Source organism: Thunnus albacares, chromosome 7 (genome assembly GCF_914725855.1).
Source record: "Thunnus albacares chromosome 7, fThuAlb1.1, whole genome shotgun sequence".
Classification (NCBI taxonomy): Eukaryota; Metazoa; Chordata; class Actinopteri; order Scombriformes; family Scombridae; genus Thunnus; species Thunnus albacares.
In genome coordinates this window covers 13018241-13035980 of record NC_058112.1, presented here as the reverse complement: position 1 = coordinate 13035980, position 17740 = coordinate 13018241, and the positions used below count along the sequence as shown (strand labels likewise).

Genomic DNA, 17740 nt, shown 5'->3' with positions numbered 1-17740 from the left:
GGATTTCATCTCGCTGCTCTGTACGTATATGGTCATCTTGCAATCTCTTCTAGTCGCATTCCAGTGACTGAGGTAGTTGGAGGGGAAAAAGGCACATTGCCTAACAGGAATGCTGAGGAGTTGCCATTAGTCGGCCATTACCATGAGGAATCCCAACCACAAGGACATCTGATGAGGGTGTGTGTGTGTGTCCTCACTGACTAACCATCATGGAAAAAAAAAATTTTCTCCTCTGACTGCGTATTGGCTGAGTCAGCTGTCTGATGTTTAATTTAAGGTTCAGTCATGCCCAGTATACAGCTGTTCGACTCCGGTGTTTTTCTTTTTGTGCTGCTATAACGTCATACAGCAAAGATAGCCAGATAATAACTCTGGAGCCTTGGTTAACTGTTTGGTGAGTTTTTGAGCCGACATTCAGACAAATAGGCTCCCTTGTCCTTTTGCAGCCTCTTTTAAATCTTTCTCAAAACATAACCCACTTAGTTTTTAGGTCATGTTTATGTTCACTCAAGTTCTTGAATATGAATACTTGAGTTCAACTAGGGTGAACATGTTTATTTTACTTGTATAGAGTGACAGTGATTGAGAGTTTTGTGCATTCCATCGTACTGGAGTGTTGACTGAGTTAGTCTTTTTTTCTAAATCAGTTGAACCTACATGGGACCATGTGTATGTTCAGCTGTTTTAAAAGAGATTTATCAATCACAGCAAATGTTACACATTGACCCAGCTATTCATTAAAGGAGAGGATCGTCTTTAAAGTTTGTGTCAATGTTGTTTCTCCAGAGAGAGAAACCGGGATAGACATTGTTCTGTTAGGGAAACTAACTCAGGCTGGATAATCATTTGTTTTTAGAGTCTCTGTGTCACTGTCAGTTTTTTTCCTCTGTCTCTTTTTCACTCTATGTGTCTGGATTTCTAAGTTTACCTTATTAGATTGTATTAGAAATCACTTATAGTTTAAACATATTTACATTATTTTTAACTTTTTAATCACATCTGGCAAGGCAAGGCACACTGTATTTATATAGCACATTTCATATACCACATATACCAAAAAAGTCAGTGTAGTTTATATGAAAAAAAAACAAAACCTCGAACCAAATACAACCTATAGATTTTTTTTTCTTATATGATGTAAACGCGCTTGTTTTGTTGTTTATATTGCATCAGTGTTGCTATGCCAACTAAACAGGAAGAGATTTGTATCAGTGGGGCAGGAAATACATACAGGAAATGACAGTATGTGTGAATCATTTTGATGCGTGGTGTTCTTTTTGTTCCTTATTTTTGGGGTGTAATGTGTGTGTGTGTGTGTGAAATGAGTCATCAGCAAAGATACATGTGTCTGAGCCAGTGTCTAAAATCATATCCAGAATCAGGGTAGATACTTAATTTTATCTTTAATATGTTCTCTAAATTGAAATATCTAATTTAATCTTAGTTCCTGCACTTATTCAAAGAATTTCAGCCTTTCTGTTTTTAATGGCCTCTTGTGAACCACTTGACCTGGAGTGCTAATCAGTGGTTTGCCTTAAACCGGAGGTCAGTAAAGGCTAAAGGAAGTCAAGGGGCTCTTATAGGCACCCATTGGGAGTACATTGTTCTCAATGTCTTCAGCATTGTTTGAGGTCCCATCTATGGATTATTATTAGCTGTGTGATGGAGCTGAAGGTGTTTTTCATCTCTACTTCCTGTGTTTCACTGATGAAGTAAGAAGTCTCTGTTTGCAAAACATGTCTACCTACAGTAACTAATCTGTATTCTCATTATTTTTAGTGTCAGAATCATCAAGTCTTTCCAATATGATGTTTCAAGAATATGATTTATTTAAAGCAGATCTTTACCAACAGTCAGTGCTGAAAATAGCAATACCAGAACCTGATTTTTTATCTGTAATAATGACATAATAATAGTAAAATTTATTTATATACAACAATTCATGCATGAAATGCAACACAAAATGCTTAACATAAGAGCAGAGAATCATAGCAGACAAGAAAAAATAAGATAAAATTAAGTTAAAATGATGGGATAAAATAATATAAAACAACCATCTGGTAAAAACACTTAAGGAGAAAGCAATGGTAATCTGTACCACACAGATTAGCTATAATGCTGCCATGTCACTGTATTAAACGCTGTCAGTCCATATGAGTTGGGTCAGCATGCCACTCTCAAAAATGTAAAAATTATAATAAAACAATATTTTGTAGTTTGATTACTATAACCTCACCTCTCCCTGTGGCCCCAACCTGCATTAAACTGGTCTCACACTCGCACATTACCCCCAATACTCCCTCTTTGTCAAATCTGGATATAAATGAGCTGAAAATGCTGTGATTTAAATGCCATAAGCAGTTGAGCGTAATAATAGCTGTGTTCAACTGAAAGGCCAGGTCAAATCAGTTTGAGTGCTGTTCCCATGAAGTCACTGACCATGCTGAGCCATTAGACATTCTTTATCCATGGTTGGTAAGGAAGTCACAGAATTAAGCAGTCATGCTTTCTTATCACACTTGTTTAAGAATCGAGATATTGCACAATCACATGCAAACAACACATGAAATGTTGTCAAGGGAGCTTCCGGAAACCTGAAGTGACTCCATCCATTGCTTGCTGAGGTGAAATGTTCAATCCAAGGTAAGAGTGGAGGTAAGTTTCCCACGAGGAAAGTGGGACATAGTTAGATCTTGCAGATTGCAATGGAGCATGGTTCTATATTTGTAGGCTCCTAAGCTAGAGGCTTTGCTGGAACAGATTTTCATGGCCATCATTGTTTTCATTCCAGTGCATAGTATACAGAGGTTTACTGGTAGTGACTTTCACATCTTAACTATATTTTTCTGGTGGCTTTATGTATGTTTGGCAAATCTGTGCGATAAGCTCAAGGCAGGTAAAAATAGATGTTAGACACATAGGAATGTTTCAGACTTTTTCATCCATGTTTTGGATCTTTAGAAACTTGAAGATGAGGTCTGTCTCTTTGAAATGGATGTGACCCCTTTCAGTTGGTGCCACGGGATCACACTGAGACATACAGCTCGAGAGAGTGCAAGGGAGCAGAGAAAAAGAAAATCAGATGAATTGAAAATGGAGTAAGGAGGACTGAACAAAAGACCAGATGGGCTTTCAGAAAGTGTTGCTGTCAGGAACATGAAAAGAGGAAGAGGGGGAGAGCGGGAGACATGGAGGGAGGGAGGGAGGCAGACAAGGATAAGCAGCCAGACAGAAGGAGAGATCACCTTCTTCTTATCCATTACAAACTGTGGAGGCAGTCAGAGGCTGGAAGAGGGGAGAGAATGAGCAAGAGAGGCTGTGAGAGGTGGGGCGGGAGGGGAGGTGGGGCAAGTGTGGGAGAGGCAGAAGGGTGTGTGCTCACATGAACCACTCTTCCCCTTCTGCATGTGTGTGCCAGTAGCCTCTGTGTTTTTCAGGCAGAGAATAGAAAAGTTGGGCAAAGTCTGAGTCAGCTCCTGCAGCTACCAGACACTCACAGCAACTCCCTTCACAGTACCAGGTTTCTTCTCTCTCTCTCTCTCTCTCTCTCTCTCTCTCTCTCTGTCTCTCTGTCTGTCTCTCTTTTTGTTTTTTGTTTTTTCTACTGCTCTCTCACTCATTCACTCTCTCTCTCTTTCACACACTCTCATACACACACTCTCATACACACACACACACACACACACACACACACAGCACCCGTCACTCCTGGCAGAGGGAAGACAGGACCACAGGAGAGCTGTTACACACCTTTACTCCCAGCTACTCACCCAGCCATCACCAGACGTTTTGCCCAGGATGTGGACTCTTCTCTTGGGGGTCACCTTTGGATTTCTGGCCTCCTCCAGGTCAGAACAACTTCAAGGTGAGGGGACTGTGCTTTCACCCAGCGGATGGCTCTTTGTTTGAGCTTTTTTTTTTTTTTTTTTTTTCCTTATTCTGTCTAAATTCTGCCTGGCTGACTGGCCGACACTCCTTTGTTGCCAGACTTTAGAACCAGACAGTATTGTTATTTTTTTCCCCTGTTGAGCCTTGGTGAGAATTTGAGTGAGCATTCATATAAGGAGAAGAGAGTGAAAGAAAGAGGCTGTGCTCTGCTGCTGCTGCTGCTGCTTGTAGAATGGATGAGTGGATGCCGGTTAGAGAGCGTGTGCTACACCAGCACAGACAGGCTTACGTCTGGCAGTCTGAGACTCCTGATAGACACAAAGGAGACAGGCGCTCTTACTCACTCTGTGTCTCATACACATTCACACGCTGGGAAGTGAACCTTATTTATTAGGGTTTTGGATGATCAGTCTAGCTTTCAGCAGCAGTCCTTTTTTTCCAGTTATACTCAAGAATAGAGATGATTTTTTCCTTTTTTTTTGCTGTGCTGCTACAGCTGGAGTCTGCCATGCTTAATGCTTTATTCTCTGACACAAAGGATGTTCAGCAATCGCTCTAGCTTTTCTCCCTCAATGTCTCCCTCTTTCTCTTTGTCTCTTTCTCACATGTGCTTTCTGCGTAAGATTTTTGATTGGATTTGTTGCTCGGAGCAATATATCTCTGGAGGTGAAGTTGGTACTGAATCAAACAGGTTTGGGTTCGTCTGGCTCATTCCCTTAGGAGGTGGTGGTGAGGTTGCTCACAAAGACTCCCTATAGCACTGCGCCAAAGAACAATCAGCATCCAGTATTTAAAGGTAAATAAGAGATTACCTAGGCAGCTTGTATGTACACTGTATGTAGGAAGATGGAGAGAGGTCAGTGGACCCACTTTCACTCCCCCAGTGCTTCAACATGTGCTTGTCCCCACAAGGCTTCTTGTGTGCTGTGGAGTTGTGAGCTTGTGTGTGTGTGTGTGTTTGCGCATGTATCTCTATGTCTGAGTGTGGAGAGTAATTGGTGTCTGGTGAGAAGTGTCCTGCGGTGGTTACTACTCGTCCTGGTCCAGACGTTGTCTTTGAACCTTAAACCTGTGGTTGTGTTTCGCCTGAAGCACATCATTAAGAGCAGGACTCGTGAACCTGTGGCCAGGCGAGACTTTCATATAAACCAAGATGAGATTTATGGAGGGATTTTACAATGCTGTCTGTATACCCGATAGCATCTTTGAGCATGTATGCTTCGATGAAAATTGTCTGAAAAAAACAACATTTTGAGTACAATTGGCTACTGGCATCTCTAATACAGTAGTGACTAAAAATGCCAAAAGACATTTTAATTCTATATATTTTTCAGTAGTTAAGTGAATTGATTTAATCCATTTAAATTCATATGTAACTATGTGAACTCTGCAAGAAACACAATAAAAACCCATTTAGAATAATTCAAGTTCATTACTGCATTTCAATAATTTAGTTGATCGTGAGACTGAAGAGAGTGATGATCACCAAATTGTGAGACCTTTTAATTTGATAATTGGTCAATTTCTTGTCTCCAACACTAGGTAAGGGATTAATCTGTTGATTTTGATCAAGAGATATACAAAGTCAGCACATCCAAAAACCCCCATTAACTTTATCTAATCTAAAAGCTTAGTGTTCTTGTATCTTTGGAGTTTCCCATATAGACAGCAGGCATGACGATATACCTACCACTAATGTCACTTCTATGCACAGAAATTCCCTCTCTCTCACCCACACACATACAAAAGCGCATGCACTTGGGCCAACGACTGCTGGACTTCCTGCAAATGTGGCCGTATTTGCCTCCTTGGCATAACGACCCCTCCTATATTTGCCCGTGTCATGTTTCAAGGTCAGGGGTGGTCAGGGGCCCCGTGGACTGGGACTGGGCCCTTACAAAGAAGGCTTGTGCCTGTATAGGCTCTGAGTACCATCTCCTGCCACCTGAGACTCTCAGACACGTGTTTGCCTCCTTCACTGCTGTACCCTCCTCTTCAAACCAGAATGGCCCTGCATGAATATCTTGCAAAATTCTTCTCCTCTCCTATACCCAGCCCCACATCTGCATTACAACTTGTTCTGAATAGTGCAGGGGTTCTTGTACTCCAGTCCTTTTCTACTTTTTTGTGTGCTGTTAAAGCTACTAGTTACTTTTTAAAACCTTTTTGTTAGTTATAAGCTCCCTAATGACACTCCCCCTGTCTGCTCTCCCTCCTCATACACACTTAAGTCTTTGTGTCCCTGGGAAATCTGCTTTGAAAGCATGCTGTAATGTACAAACATCCTCCTGCACGATGATGCACATGATTTCCAAACACACCATATCAACAGCCATAACAGAAGATTGTACTTCTTTGATTTTAAGCATAAATTTGAAAGGTCATATATAATAGATAAAAACAACGCAAATCCTACTTTAAAGGAATACTTCAACATTTTTGGGAAATACAGTAATTTGTTTTCTTGCAAAAAAGTTGGTTGAGACAATCAATGCTGCTCTCAAGTCTGAAGCCTACATTAAGTATAAAGCAGAGCCAGGGTGCGATTAGCCTCACGCGGGCCAAAGTCTTGTTTCTGTTTCCTTTTTTTATGTGTGGATTAAACATATTAATTGGGAGCTTTAGATGTGCCAGTATGGTTTTTTGTTGTTTTTATTTATTTATTTATTTTTTTGCTATTTAAAGAGCCAAGCTAGCTGTTTCCCTGCAGTCTTTATCATAAGCTAGCTAGGCTCACCACCATCAGCGAGCAAATGACCATGCATTTTACTGAGAATGTTGAGCTTTTTCTTTAAAAAAGAAACAAGCTTAGAAAACACAAATTGAATCACATAAAAGAATCTTTTTTATATATTTTTAGGGCATTTTTGTGCCTTTTTTTTATTATAGCGACAGTGGAGAGAGTTAACAGGAAATGAAGGGGAGGGAGAGATACAAGAACCAGCTGCCAGAATCGAAACACGGATGTGGTGGTTGGGTGACAAGCGTCTTAACCAGTAGGCTACCAGGGCACGCTATGGGTAGGAATTTCTGTAAAACACATCACATGTGCTGACAGTTTGATTGCCCAAACAAAAGCAGCCAGTAAAAGGAGATCTGCATTGCAAGGAATGTTTCAAAGTGTCATTTCCACTAAAATCCTCTTTACCTTCAAATCTGAATGTTTAAAAAGAATGTTGGAGGTCAAGTTTTATCTTACAGGAGATTATCTATTTAGATTCATTGAAAGCAAAAAAATAGATGTATTTGTGTGAAAGCAGGGCTACTTTGAAAAGTGGATATAATGGGTGGAGGTGTAGTTGGAAAGAGGCAGAGCAAGCAAATTGCACATTAGGGAGAAAATCAGATAATGAGAGTCCTTCTTGTGACCTTCAGGTAATGTTGTCAGTGTGTGTGTGTGCGTGCGCACAAACATATTTGCACCAGATCTCATGTTTCACCTGTCCCACTGGCCCTGTGGACCTTTGTTGTAACCACTGAGGGGAAAGACATGCCTGCTGACAGAGCAACTTCACTGAGGTGTGATAATGGAAGATAGTGGAGCATTGTGGGAGTGATGGTGACAACGCCTCTCTCCAAACCAGCTGATGAACTATGGCTAAAATGATGATACAGTAGTTGTGGACTACAGGGACATTAACAAGAGATTCTCTGTTTAAGCATGGGACTGACTTTAGTTTCGTTCAAACATTATCAGCAAAGTGTAACTGAGAAAAACAAGAGAAAAATGCAGATAAAAATAAGCCAATATTGTGTTTCTTATTAATCTTGACATTGAGATACTGAGCATGCTGGTTTTCTCACTGTGCTCCATGCTGTGTCATGGCTCTACAAACATTATAACTTTAGCGATTATCAGCCAATGTCAGTATGTTTGTGTGCATGTGATCCACCTCTCTGTGTATGTGTGTGCGCCTGCATGCAGGGGGTAATTTGTTCTTTATTGCTGGCATAGAGAATACAAACAGAGAGTAATGAGAGAAAACAAGAGAAAATGAAAGAGAGATGGGAATAGAGAAAGTGAAGTGAGAGTGGAGAGTCAGGCTTGTCTATTACTCCTAGAGCAGCTGGAGGTTTTGGCAAGACACTGTGTAAGAGCTCCCTTTCTCTCAGGTTCTGTACACCCAGACTTTGCAGTCTCCTTGGTTTCAACTCCATTAGGTGACAATGGAGCCTTTTGGAGAATCACTGCCTTGGCATAGCAGGCTTCTGGACTGTATAAAGACACCCATGACTGTTCCCTTTGCATACTAATGATTAGATTCATGTCAGCCCCCTTTTCAGCTTACTGATGGTGAGCTGTGCTCTCTTTGATCTCTCTGGGCAGTTTTGCAAGGCCAAGACTGTTGTCTTGTTTTTCAGCTCACTTTCAGGGACACTGTGCCATGTGGCAGCATGTGCCGCGGTTCTGTCAGGTGTCTGTGTGTGGTTAAAAAAACCCCAGAAAGACAGAAAGAAAGAACTGAAACTGCCTAACAAAACCAAGTATTGGCACTGACTCTTGTTGCCAAACTGCCACTGATAGCAGACAGCTCAACTTCCTGCATCTGTTAGTGCTCTGTTTACTCATAACAGCTAGTAGAAAAGTGGGGGGCTTAAATCATATTTTGTCTTTTAGAAGTTAGATTTGTGATAAACGTGGCTACAAAATAACAAATTGTTATTTAGCAAATTTCCTAAATGTTTAGGTGTTTTACTTAAAAGTCTGGGATTTCACATCTAATCAAATATAATCAAAATTCAAATCAATATATTGTTTTTTGTTTAAAGTATTCTTTAACATTTTCTTACATTTACTGTACATGCTGCAATGCAAGAGTCAAATTCAGGATGCAACCTTGTGCAACCAGTGCAGCTGGTTGCATAACAGCGCATTTCTTCTTTACTAACTGAACAATTTGTCTGTTAGTATTGCATGTGATTACTATGTGAGCATATACAGGGGCAGACAATGTACAATATAATGCAATCTAAAACAACAACAACACAAACCACTACAAAAAGTACCATAGAGTTGATTTAATGTCAGTCAAATGTAATATTGATTGCAGGATATTTGTATTAGATTACTGCTAATGAGCAGATTTTACAGGTCTTCACTATTATGCACAAATGGTTCTGTAACTGCAGCTACAAGAAAAGAAAAAAAGTGTAAGTGTATTTTAGTGCCCTGGCATGATTTCTTCATTTAACTCCCTCAACTTGTAGTGTATATTTTTTGTTTGGTCCTGTGAGCAAAATCAACTAGGTGAGATAGAGCTATGCAGTATTTATTCAGTCTTCACTTTAGGAATAGTTCCAATATGTTTCTTGAAAATCCTAAATTAACAACATTATAGTTTTTAATGTTATATTTTTCTTCCTATTTTCCAGGATTCATTGCAGGAAGACTAGCAATCAAGAATTATAATATACAGTACCAGTCAAAAGTTTGGACATAAGTTCCCATTCCCTTCAATGAGAAAATGTGTCCAAACTTTTGACTGGTACTGTATATTATATGTGGGGTCTTATACCATACAAGTCTGATGTTGTAACTGAGTGACTTACATCTTTCACAACCCATGCATCCACTGCCATGGTAGCACATGTAAACAAGCACTAAACAGATGCAGTGCAAGTATGAGTGTCTTCTATGCATGAGTGGTGCTGATTTTAATAACTCTATGCATGACATATCTGTGGTGTCTGTGGTGAAGGATCTTACTTACTGCAAATTGTGTTTGTATTAAATCAATATAGCATATGAAATACACTGATATTTGACAGTTCATGCAGTGTAACTTTTTATTTTGTGTAGTCACAACTATCTGTTAAGCCGTTATAGAATGAACACATCAGTTTCCTGATCAACTTTTCTGCAACTGGTTGCATAATAAATGGTTAAATTTATAACTTCTGTTGCAACCATGACATCTGAATGTAGCTTCACATGATTAAAATTTGATGCTTTCAAAACTTTTGAACAGATTTTCACAAAAATTCTCATGCACTAAACTTTTATGTGTGTGTGTGTGTGTGACTATGGAGACAAAGTCACGGGTAAATAATAAGTGTGAGGACTGTGTGTCATAGTTATATCACAAGACTCCTCCCATGTGCTCTCTCTCTCTTTTCATTGTCAATGCAAATGTTCACCTGCTCATAACAGGAAAATCCCCAGGTGTTTAAACTCTGACATTTATGTTTTGCCACTTTCAGCAATTATCTTATTTGTGTGGAGAGCATGTGTGTGCTGCACATGTGGCTATTTGAATGGGGAGATCTATGTGTACACACACTACTGCCTGTTCAATAGCTCATTTGCCAGGCCTATTTTGCATTTTAGTCTTCATTTCAACGAGGGAAAGTAATTTCCCTGATGTTTCTCCTTTAGTCAACCAAATTTAAGCAAATACTGTAGACTGACATCACATGTGAGCACCACTGACCAGATTGTATTGCACAACCTGCCACTGATCTAAAACAAAAAAAGAAGTTGTAAGTTTTGAGGATTACCACTTTAATCTCCCTTTGTACAGATAATATTGGCTACTGAGGACCAACTAGAATGAAAGTTTGGTTACCACCCTCTAACAAGGCATACTTTACAAAGAGCAAGTAAATCACCTCTAGCACAACTGAGCAAGTTATGCTAGAGGTGATCTTTTCAGCCATCAAATTCCACCAGCAGTGCAGCATTTGCATTTTGTTTTAGTTGAACATCTTTTTAAGAAAGTGGTCAGTTAGTGTGATGAGAAGTGTAGTGAAACTACATTTTATGATAACCCAGTTGAGTATTTATTTGCCAGTATAGTGTGTGCATGCACATATAGTCTGTGTGTGTGTCTCTGTGTGTGGACCTTTGTCTATCCCTCCTTGGCTCAGCAAGGCCTGAGGGCCAAACACTGAAGATGACTGAAGATGCTGCCCAGCACATGGTGATTCAGTTCTTCTTTCCCAGACAGTTTGTCTGAACATTATCTCAAGACTCACACAATAATGCAGCCACAAAACACACCACACATGGTTAAATCAATTCTTTGCTTATCATACATGGTATGGCTGTGAAATGTGGACAGTGTCTCAGAGTAGTGAGTGAGTGAAACCTCTGAAGGAAAGTTTAATTGAGTGACTCGTTGTGTTACCTTAGTCAAGAAAGAAAGGTACAAAGATGTCTAAATCACTGTAGATCCATACATATCCTGCAAACAAAATATGAATGAGCAGCGAAGAGCTTTTAAAACTACCGAATGATTCCCAGCTGGCCCATTGTTTCTTTTACCCTGATTCAACTGTATTCCTTATATATAAATCAAGGCCAAATAATAAATTCCAGTTATCTAACCCACAGCACCTGGATCCCTATTGTAGTATATTATTTCATGAGCTAAATATCTGTCTAAAACATTCTACTTCTTTATATATTGGATGTACATATTGTCCCACAAGTCAGTGATAACAGTAATATTATAGCAGCCTCAGTTTTATCTTCTATCTTTTAATTGCTATTAAATTACTTGTTGATTGTTCACACATTTAAAAAAAAAAACTTTGAAGTGCTAGATTTGTTCTCAACTGAGTGGAATTCCCATCTCATCTAAAAATGTTGTATTCAAATATAAGCAACCCTCACTGTGTCTAAATTGTTATAAATCCTGTAAGACACTGAACCTACTTTTTCCCCCTTCATCTTTCCCTACAGTGAGTTCTCGCACCTGCAGCTATGCTGGAGTATTTCTGGTTGAGGGAGAAAGCCGTCACTCCCTGACCTTTGACATGGCTAAAGAGGTGTGTGAGCAACAGGAAAGCAAAATTGCAAGTCCAGAACAACTCGAAGAGGCCTATGCTAAAAACATGGAAACCTGCAGGTGAAACCTTTGTCTAATTCATATTATTACATTTATCTTTATTCACGGGACTCTTTTTTTCATCAAATACTTTATTAATGGTTGTTGAATAAAAATGTGGAACATTTTGGACCAAAAGATTCTCAAGAACATCTTTCCATGAGTTTAAATCTATTTTCCTTTGACAACACTGATACTGATTCTTCTTCGGTTCAAAAATATATCAGGAACATCATTTATTCACAGTCAGAAATCCTAATTGAATCCCAGAACTGGAGTTAAACTGTAAATGCACTTGGTCACTATCATGAAGTTTCATCAAAAGTTATGAAACCAGAAAAGAGGAAGAAGGTTTTCTAGTTTGACAATACGGTTACTGCACGTTTGTCATGTGGTAGAAATCATGTGAACGTAACAACCATCTGTTCCTCAACTGTGTTTGTTCTTAAGTCTGACAGCAATTTGACTCAGTTTTGAGTATGATGTAGTGTGTTTAGATCTGGCTACTTGGAGACAGATTGCATTCTGTATCAACAAAAGTTGCAACAAATTCTGTTAAAATGCAGCTGCTAATAATGATAATGTTGCGTCCATTCAGACACGGCTGGATCAGCAATGGGAGCTCTGCCATCCTCAGACACACACACCATGAAAACTGTGGAAAGAACATGACGGGTTTAATTATTAATTCACATGTAACTGATGGAGAACGCCTTGATGCCTACTGCTATGATGACAAAGGTGACTATACCCACAATGAATGGTCTGTTACACTTTATCTGTGCAAGCCAACGCTTATAGTGTGACTGAAGTGTCATGCAAATTTACAGTCTGCATCACATAGACCTGTTGTTATTTGCTTCTATATTTTGTTCACTACTTCTTCCTGTTCTCTCATGTTCCAGTTGGGCCTGAGAAGGACTGTGCCAAAAAATTTTCAAATCCTTCGAACGGTCTCACAGATGAACCAGGTTGGTAAAATATGTCCAGTTCACTCACCATACTCAATACATTTAGTTCCCCATTTGTCACCATATACGCAAAGTTTAAACACCAGTCTCGACTGAAAAACAAAGGATCTGAAATAATAGATTAAAACAGTGTAATCCATCAACATTTAAGCATTGAAACTTTAAGCAAAGAAAGCAAAGTGAAACTTCTTAGACAACACCTCAGTTCCCAAATGATCTCACCTCGATAGTCAACGCCAACAACCTCTCAGCTTCTAGCAATGTTATTTGAGGCACTCACGAAGGTGGGACATACAGTTAACCCAAATTTTCTCTGGCTGAACAAGTAGACTCTTGGGTGAAGTTACTTGTTATGACCGCCCTGAGTACTAATTAAGGATCAGTTTCCCAACCACTGGGGTTTCCCTTTTATTATTATTTTTTGCACAGTTGCACAACCTGGAAAGTACCTGAGTAGCGGTAGCACTTTACATGGCCTCATTGCAGTTTATCAAGCTGTGTATTACCCTAGAAAGTAGTATTTTAATTACAGGATGATGATTTGTGAATGCATAATGATGAAAAGAATGCTCTAACATACTAAGTGCTTACATGCAGATGTGACAACAAATTGAAAGCACAAAATACACAGTGTACTAAAAAAAAAAAGATCAAACAATGCAAGGTCATGCTTTCATGAACAGATTTTATTTTTATTTTAAGACGCATGCTTAAAATCAGGAAAGAGAAGAGCTGAGTTGTTAATATATGTTAATATGTATTGTAATGTATTATTGTAACATAAATATTGCATGACAAGAAAAAGAATCCCAAAGGAGAATGTGTTCAGACTTTACAAGATGATAATATGATAGCTATATACAGATACTGCCATGTTACTAAGAAATGTCTGTTCTTACAAAACATTTCAAAAGAAAAGTTGTGACTGTAACCATGTATGACCCACTTCCACAGAATCCTCATCACAGCCTGAAATACAGGTGTCTACAGGAGCAGCAGGCCAGGCAGCAACACAACCTGAGGATGCTTCTGATGGTGATGGAGCAAACCCCACATTAACCCCTGGGGAGAATTTTCTTGGGGAGGTGACCTCATCAGCTACCATCACTCCCATGGAACTGAGTCCAGAGGAGGCTTCTACAGAGGGTCCTACTAGGGAGGAAATCTTTGGAGGGAGTGAGAAAAGCACTGCGGGGCCCGTTTTCACTCCCACAGTATACGATCAGCCCAATGGATCTGGGATGCAGCCGTCCCTCTCTGAGGAGGAAGCAGCCTCTCCAACGGCACCTGTTGGAAAACCTGAGGAAAGACAGGATATGGATGAGAACATGGTGCCTGAAGTTGATGATGCCAGAACAGAGTGTAAGATAAACTCAGACTCAGATAAACTTACAAATAGCCCAAGTAGAGATGTGTATATGATTATAGCTCACTAAAGTATGCAGAATTTGATCAGTATCATCATACTGATTCAACTCTGTCATTTTTTGACTGCAAATTTATATTCTAAGACTGCTGTTATTTGGTGTAGTCCTTTATATCCAAAAATGTAATCATAGAAAATTGACTTAAATGCCAGTACTTAATTTGTATTTTAAAAGCCTAAAGAGATTCTTTAAAAGCAGCACATAATGCCATCAGATGCAACAGGTTTTGGGAGGACTGAAGTAACTTTAAGAACACAGGACGCCCCCTTGTGTTAGTTCAGCTGTAAAGTAGACTTTTTATAAAACAGGCCTCTGTCTCTCTGCCCCTCAGAGGAATTACAATCAAGCTCATTCCACAAATGCACCAAATGTTTAAAAGTGTGTCTTAAAGTCATTGAAGCATGAACTGTAGTATACTGCATACAGATCAGTTTATTCCACAAATCAAATTCCAAAATCAATTTTCATACAATAACAGCACTAGAAATATAATCTTATGGAGATCATTTAAAAGAACAAACAACTTTCTCATTACGTAGTTTGAGTATCTGGAGCCTGCAGCCTCAAAAACTGATGAAAACACATACGATTAAAGGCAGTTTAAAGAGAAAGAAATCCTAAAAAATAAAGTTTTATGTTGTAAATATGCAAATTTTGGTGACAGGGCATACTTTCAAGTTTGATATGTCATTGAATAACTTTTATGAGAGATGACTGAAATTTTTGCCTTTTTGTTTTTTTTGACATACAGCTCCACATCTCCCTAATGGCAGAAAACAGATGGATCCTGTCGTGCCTAAGCCTGATCCACAGGGCAACAGTGGTTCTACGAGTGAGCAGCCATGTTACTGTACTTCACGTATACATCCAACACCCTGAAGTCCATAATAATTGTAGTCAAATAACATCATGTTGGGCACAGGCACTACCAATACATCGGGTTTTTTATTTGGATCCGCTCTTTATTGACCGTGATTTTTTATTTCTTTTTGACTCATGGCTTGTTATTTCTCCTTCCAGACTGGCTGGTAATCGTTGGAGTGATAGTGGCAGTCGCTGCTATTCTTCTTGTGTGTGCAGCTGTTGCCAAAAGAAACAGGTATGACTTTTCTTATTGTCTTGCACTAATAGTGCTGTTGTGTACCATGGTTCAGACTTAATCATCCCCCCTGTTTCTCTTTCTTACTGTGCACAGTAGGCAAAAGCCAGCCTTCCAATTTTCACATATTTTGCTGCTGACTGAGGCATGGTAAAAAAGAAATCAATAATAAATAAATGTGTCTGAATGTGCTCTTGCAGCTGGTGTGGCAAACAGCAGACCCTGATGATCACATCCAAAGACAGCGGCGAGGGGAACGGTGCAGCAGCATCGGCGTCCAGCTCCCACGCCCAGGAGAGAGAGCAGGAAATGGTGACCCTCATGAACAAGGAGAAGATCCAGGAGAACGGCAACACAGAAGAGTTCACCGTCATCACGCTAGAGGAGTCACCAGATAAAGAACAACTGGCGTGAGAGAGGAGTGTAGAGGCAGACAGGACAGAGTAGGAGAGGACAGGACAGGGAAGGAGGGACAGAGTGAGGAGTTGGTTGGGAGATTGGACGGGTGGGGGGTTAGGGCCCCATAAAATTTTGGTGGCCAGCACTGAATGGACAGTGGGTAAGGGTGTTTGTGAAGACAGGGCTGATGTGTGTGTTATTTAGAAATGTTGGAGTACAAAGTATTGTACTAGGTCTGAAGCTGTTGATTCTCAGTGCGATCAGGTCTTTCAAACCATCATGTGCAGCATTTTGTTTGTCTGGAATGCCAGGTTAGTTAGGACTGAATGGAGGTAAAAGATGGTGCAGGTTGTGAATGTGATGTGTGTCAGTTCTTTGTGTTAATGTGGTTGTATTTTTTGTTGGTGACAGGGGTTGACAGGCACTGGTTTTAAAGGGAGGGGGGGTGGTGAGGGTCTTTTTTTTTTTTTTTTTTAAGTGGTGAAGCCCTAAAGTGTAAGGCTTATCGGCCAAAATGGGAAATGATCAATCAATGATGAGAAACTGGACTGAATATTAATGGGTTATTTTATTTGAAAAACTGCAAATAGAAAAAAAAACATTTAAGCAAAACAACCCTTTGATTTTGTTTTGTTTTGTTTGCTTATTGTTGTAACCTTGTGTATATTTCAGACATTGCCTGTGGACTGGAGTGGAAACTGGGGATGTCACTACCTTAATTTATGCAGCTTTGATTCCCTTTTTCTTGGTCTCTGTATATAAAGTATATGTTTTGGAAATGCCTTAGCAATAGCTGCCAGTGCTTTTTTCAGTAGGAAGGGGCTTTGTATCCCTTTTAAATAAAGGAATGTGTCATTTTTTGAGAGTTATTTAATTAGAAACAGTACCTATCAGGTAAAGAATTGTGAATGGATTTTTGCAATAGTCAAAGTGGAGTGGATATTGTATGAATCAACGTGATGTATAGCATTCAAATCTGTGCAGTTTATGCACCACTGAAGTCAGTAAATATGGTATACATTTATATTGAGTTGAGAATGTGGTGATATCGAGTCCCTGATGTTATCCTGAGGATAAGTAGAATAATAATGATGACATATACATGCTATATACACAGTGTGTACATTGATTCGGGAAAAAAGAAAAAAGCAAAAGACAGAATTGGATAGTATCTATAGCAGATTAATCTGTTTTTGAGTGCAAGATTTAAGCTCAATCTCAACATGTGAGTGACAGCGGCTTAGCCTTAGATGTTGAAGGAAGTGGCACATATGATAATGGGGGGCCCATGTGCTGTAAACACATAGCAATGTAAAAGGTTTCTTCATAAAAAAAGAGGCTGTGACAACGTTCTCTGTGTGCTCACGAGGGGAGGGTGGGGCGGGGGGGGGGAATTGATGAATGAAGCTTGTGTGCTTACCCAGGCCTCAATGTGCCAGTTACTCTGTACATTCACACATATAAACAAAATGCTGCATTTTTTTTTTCTACTGACCTTCTCATTGGTGAAATATATCATACATTGTGTCATATCAATATTTCCTGTGTGACAGATCATTTTTCTCGGTTTTCAATGTAAAGCCGAATTATATACAACGATTGCAAACAGATTTATGTTTCTGACTTGTTCTCTGTTATTTCCTGCTTTTGCTCTTATATGAATCATTTTGAGGAGAAGTAGCAAATGTTCTAGCGTAGGCAAGTTTTATTACGAATTAACAAAAGATGTCGCTGAAAAAAAAAGATTTGTAAAGTCATGAACGAATGAAATAAATGTATATAGAAAGAGATGTAGTGGAATGTGGTGTTTGCTCGCTGATTGCTATGTATGTGTGAAGATAAAGGGAGAGCATGAATGGCATGACAGGGGATGCGAGTGGTTACATTGTCCCCACATAAGAGGAAGTGAGGTTTCCATGGCACTGGGGTCGTGATGCGAGAATATGTTAGCACAGGATACAAAGAATGACACAAAGACAGCCATTTTGAAAGATAGAGATGGCATCTTTCCATACAGCATTAAGCTGCATGCAATATAGCCGAACTGTCTTCTTTGAACAACATACAAAGGAACAGGATTCCTGTTTATTTAGTATGCGTTTTTTATACAGTGCATGAAGTCATTAA

The 17740-nt window shown here is 39.4% G+C and overlaps 1 protein-coding gene across 1 annotated transcript; it reads left to right on the top strand.

Annotated features, from left to right (window-relative positions):
* The first annotated feature begins 3624 nt into the window (after positions 1-3624).
* On the top strand, positions 3625-17403 carry cd44b (CD44 molecule (Indian blood group) b). Its single transcript, XM_044357482.1, has 8 exons — positions 3625-3865; positions 11573-11738; positions 12316-12458; positions 12623-12688; positions 13643-14050; positions 14867-14947; positions 15136-15214; positions 15415-17403. Exons 1-8 carry the CDS (start codon positions 3799-3801, stop codon positions 15626-15628), a joined length of 1224 nt encoding a protein of 407 aa, XP_044213417.1. The 5' UTR covers positions 3625-3798; the 3' UTR covers positions 15629-17403.
* Positions 17404-17740: the final 337 nt, after the last annotated feature.

Coding starts and splice junctions, on each gene's coding strand:
- cd44b (XM_044357482.1), top strand. CDS start 3,799: ATGTGGACTCTTCTCTTGGGGGTCACCTTTGGATTTCTGGCCTCCTCC. Junction 11,739..12,315: donor AAAAACATGGAAACCTGCAG/GTGAAACCTTTG, acceptor GCGTCCATTCAG/ACACGGCTGGATCAGCAATG. Junction 14,051..14,866: donor TGATGATGCCAGAACAGAGT/GTAAGATAAACT, acceptor TTTGACATACAG/CTCCACATCTCCCTAATGGC.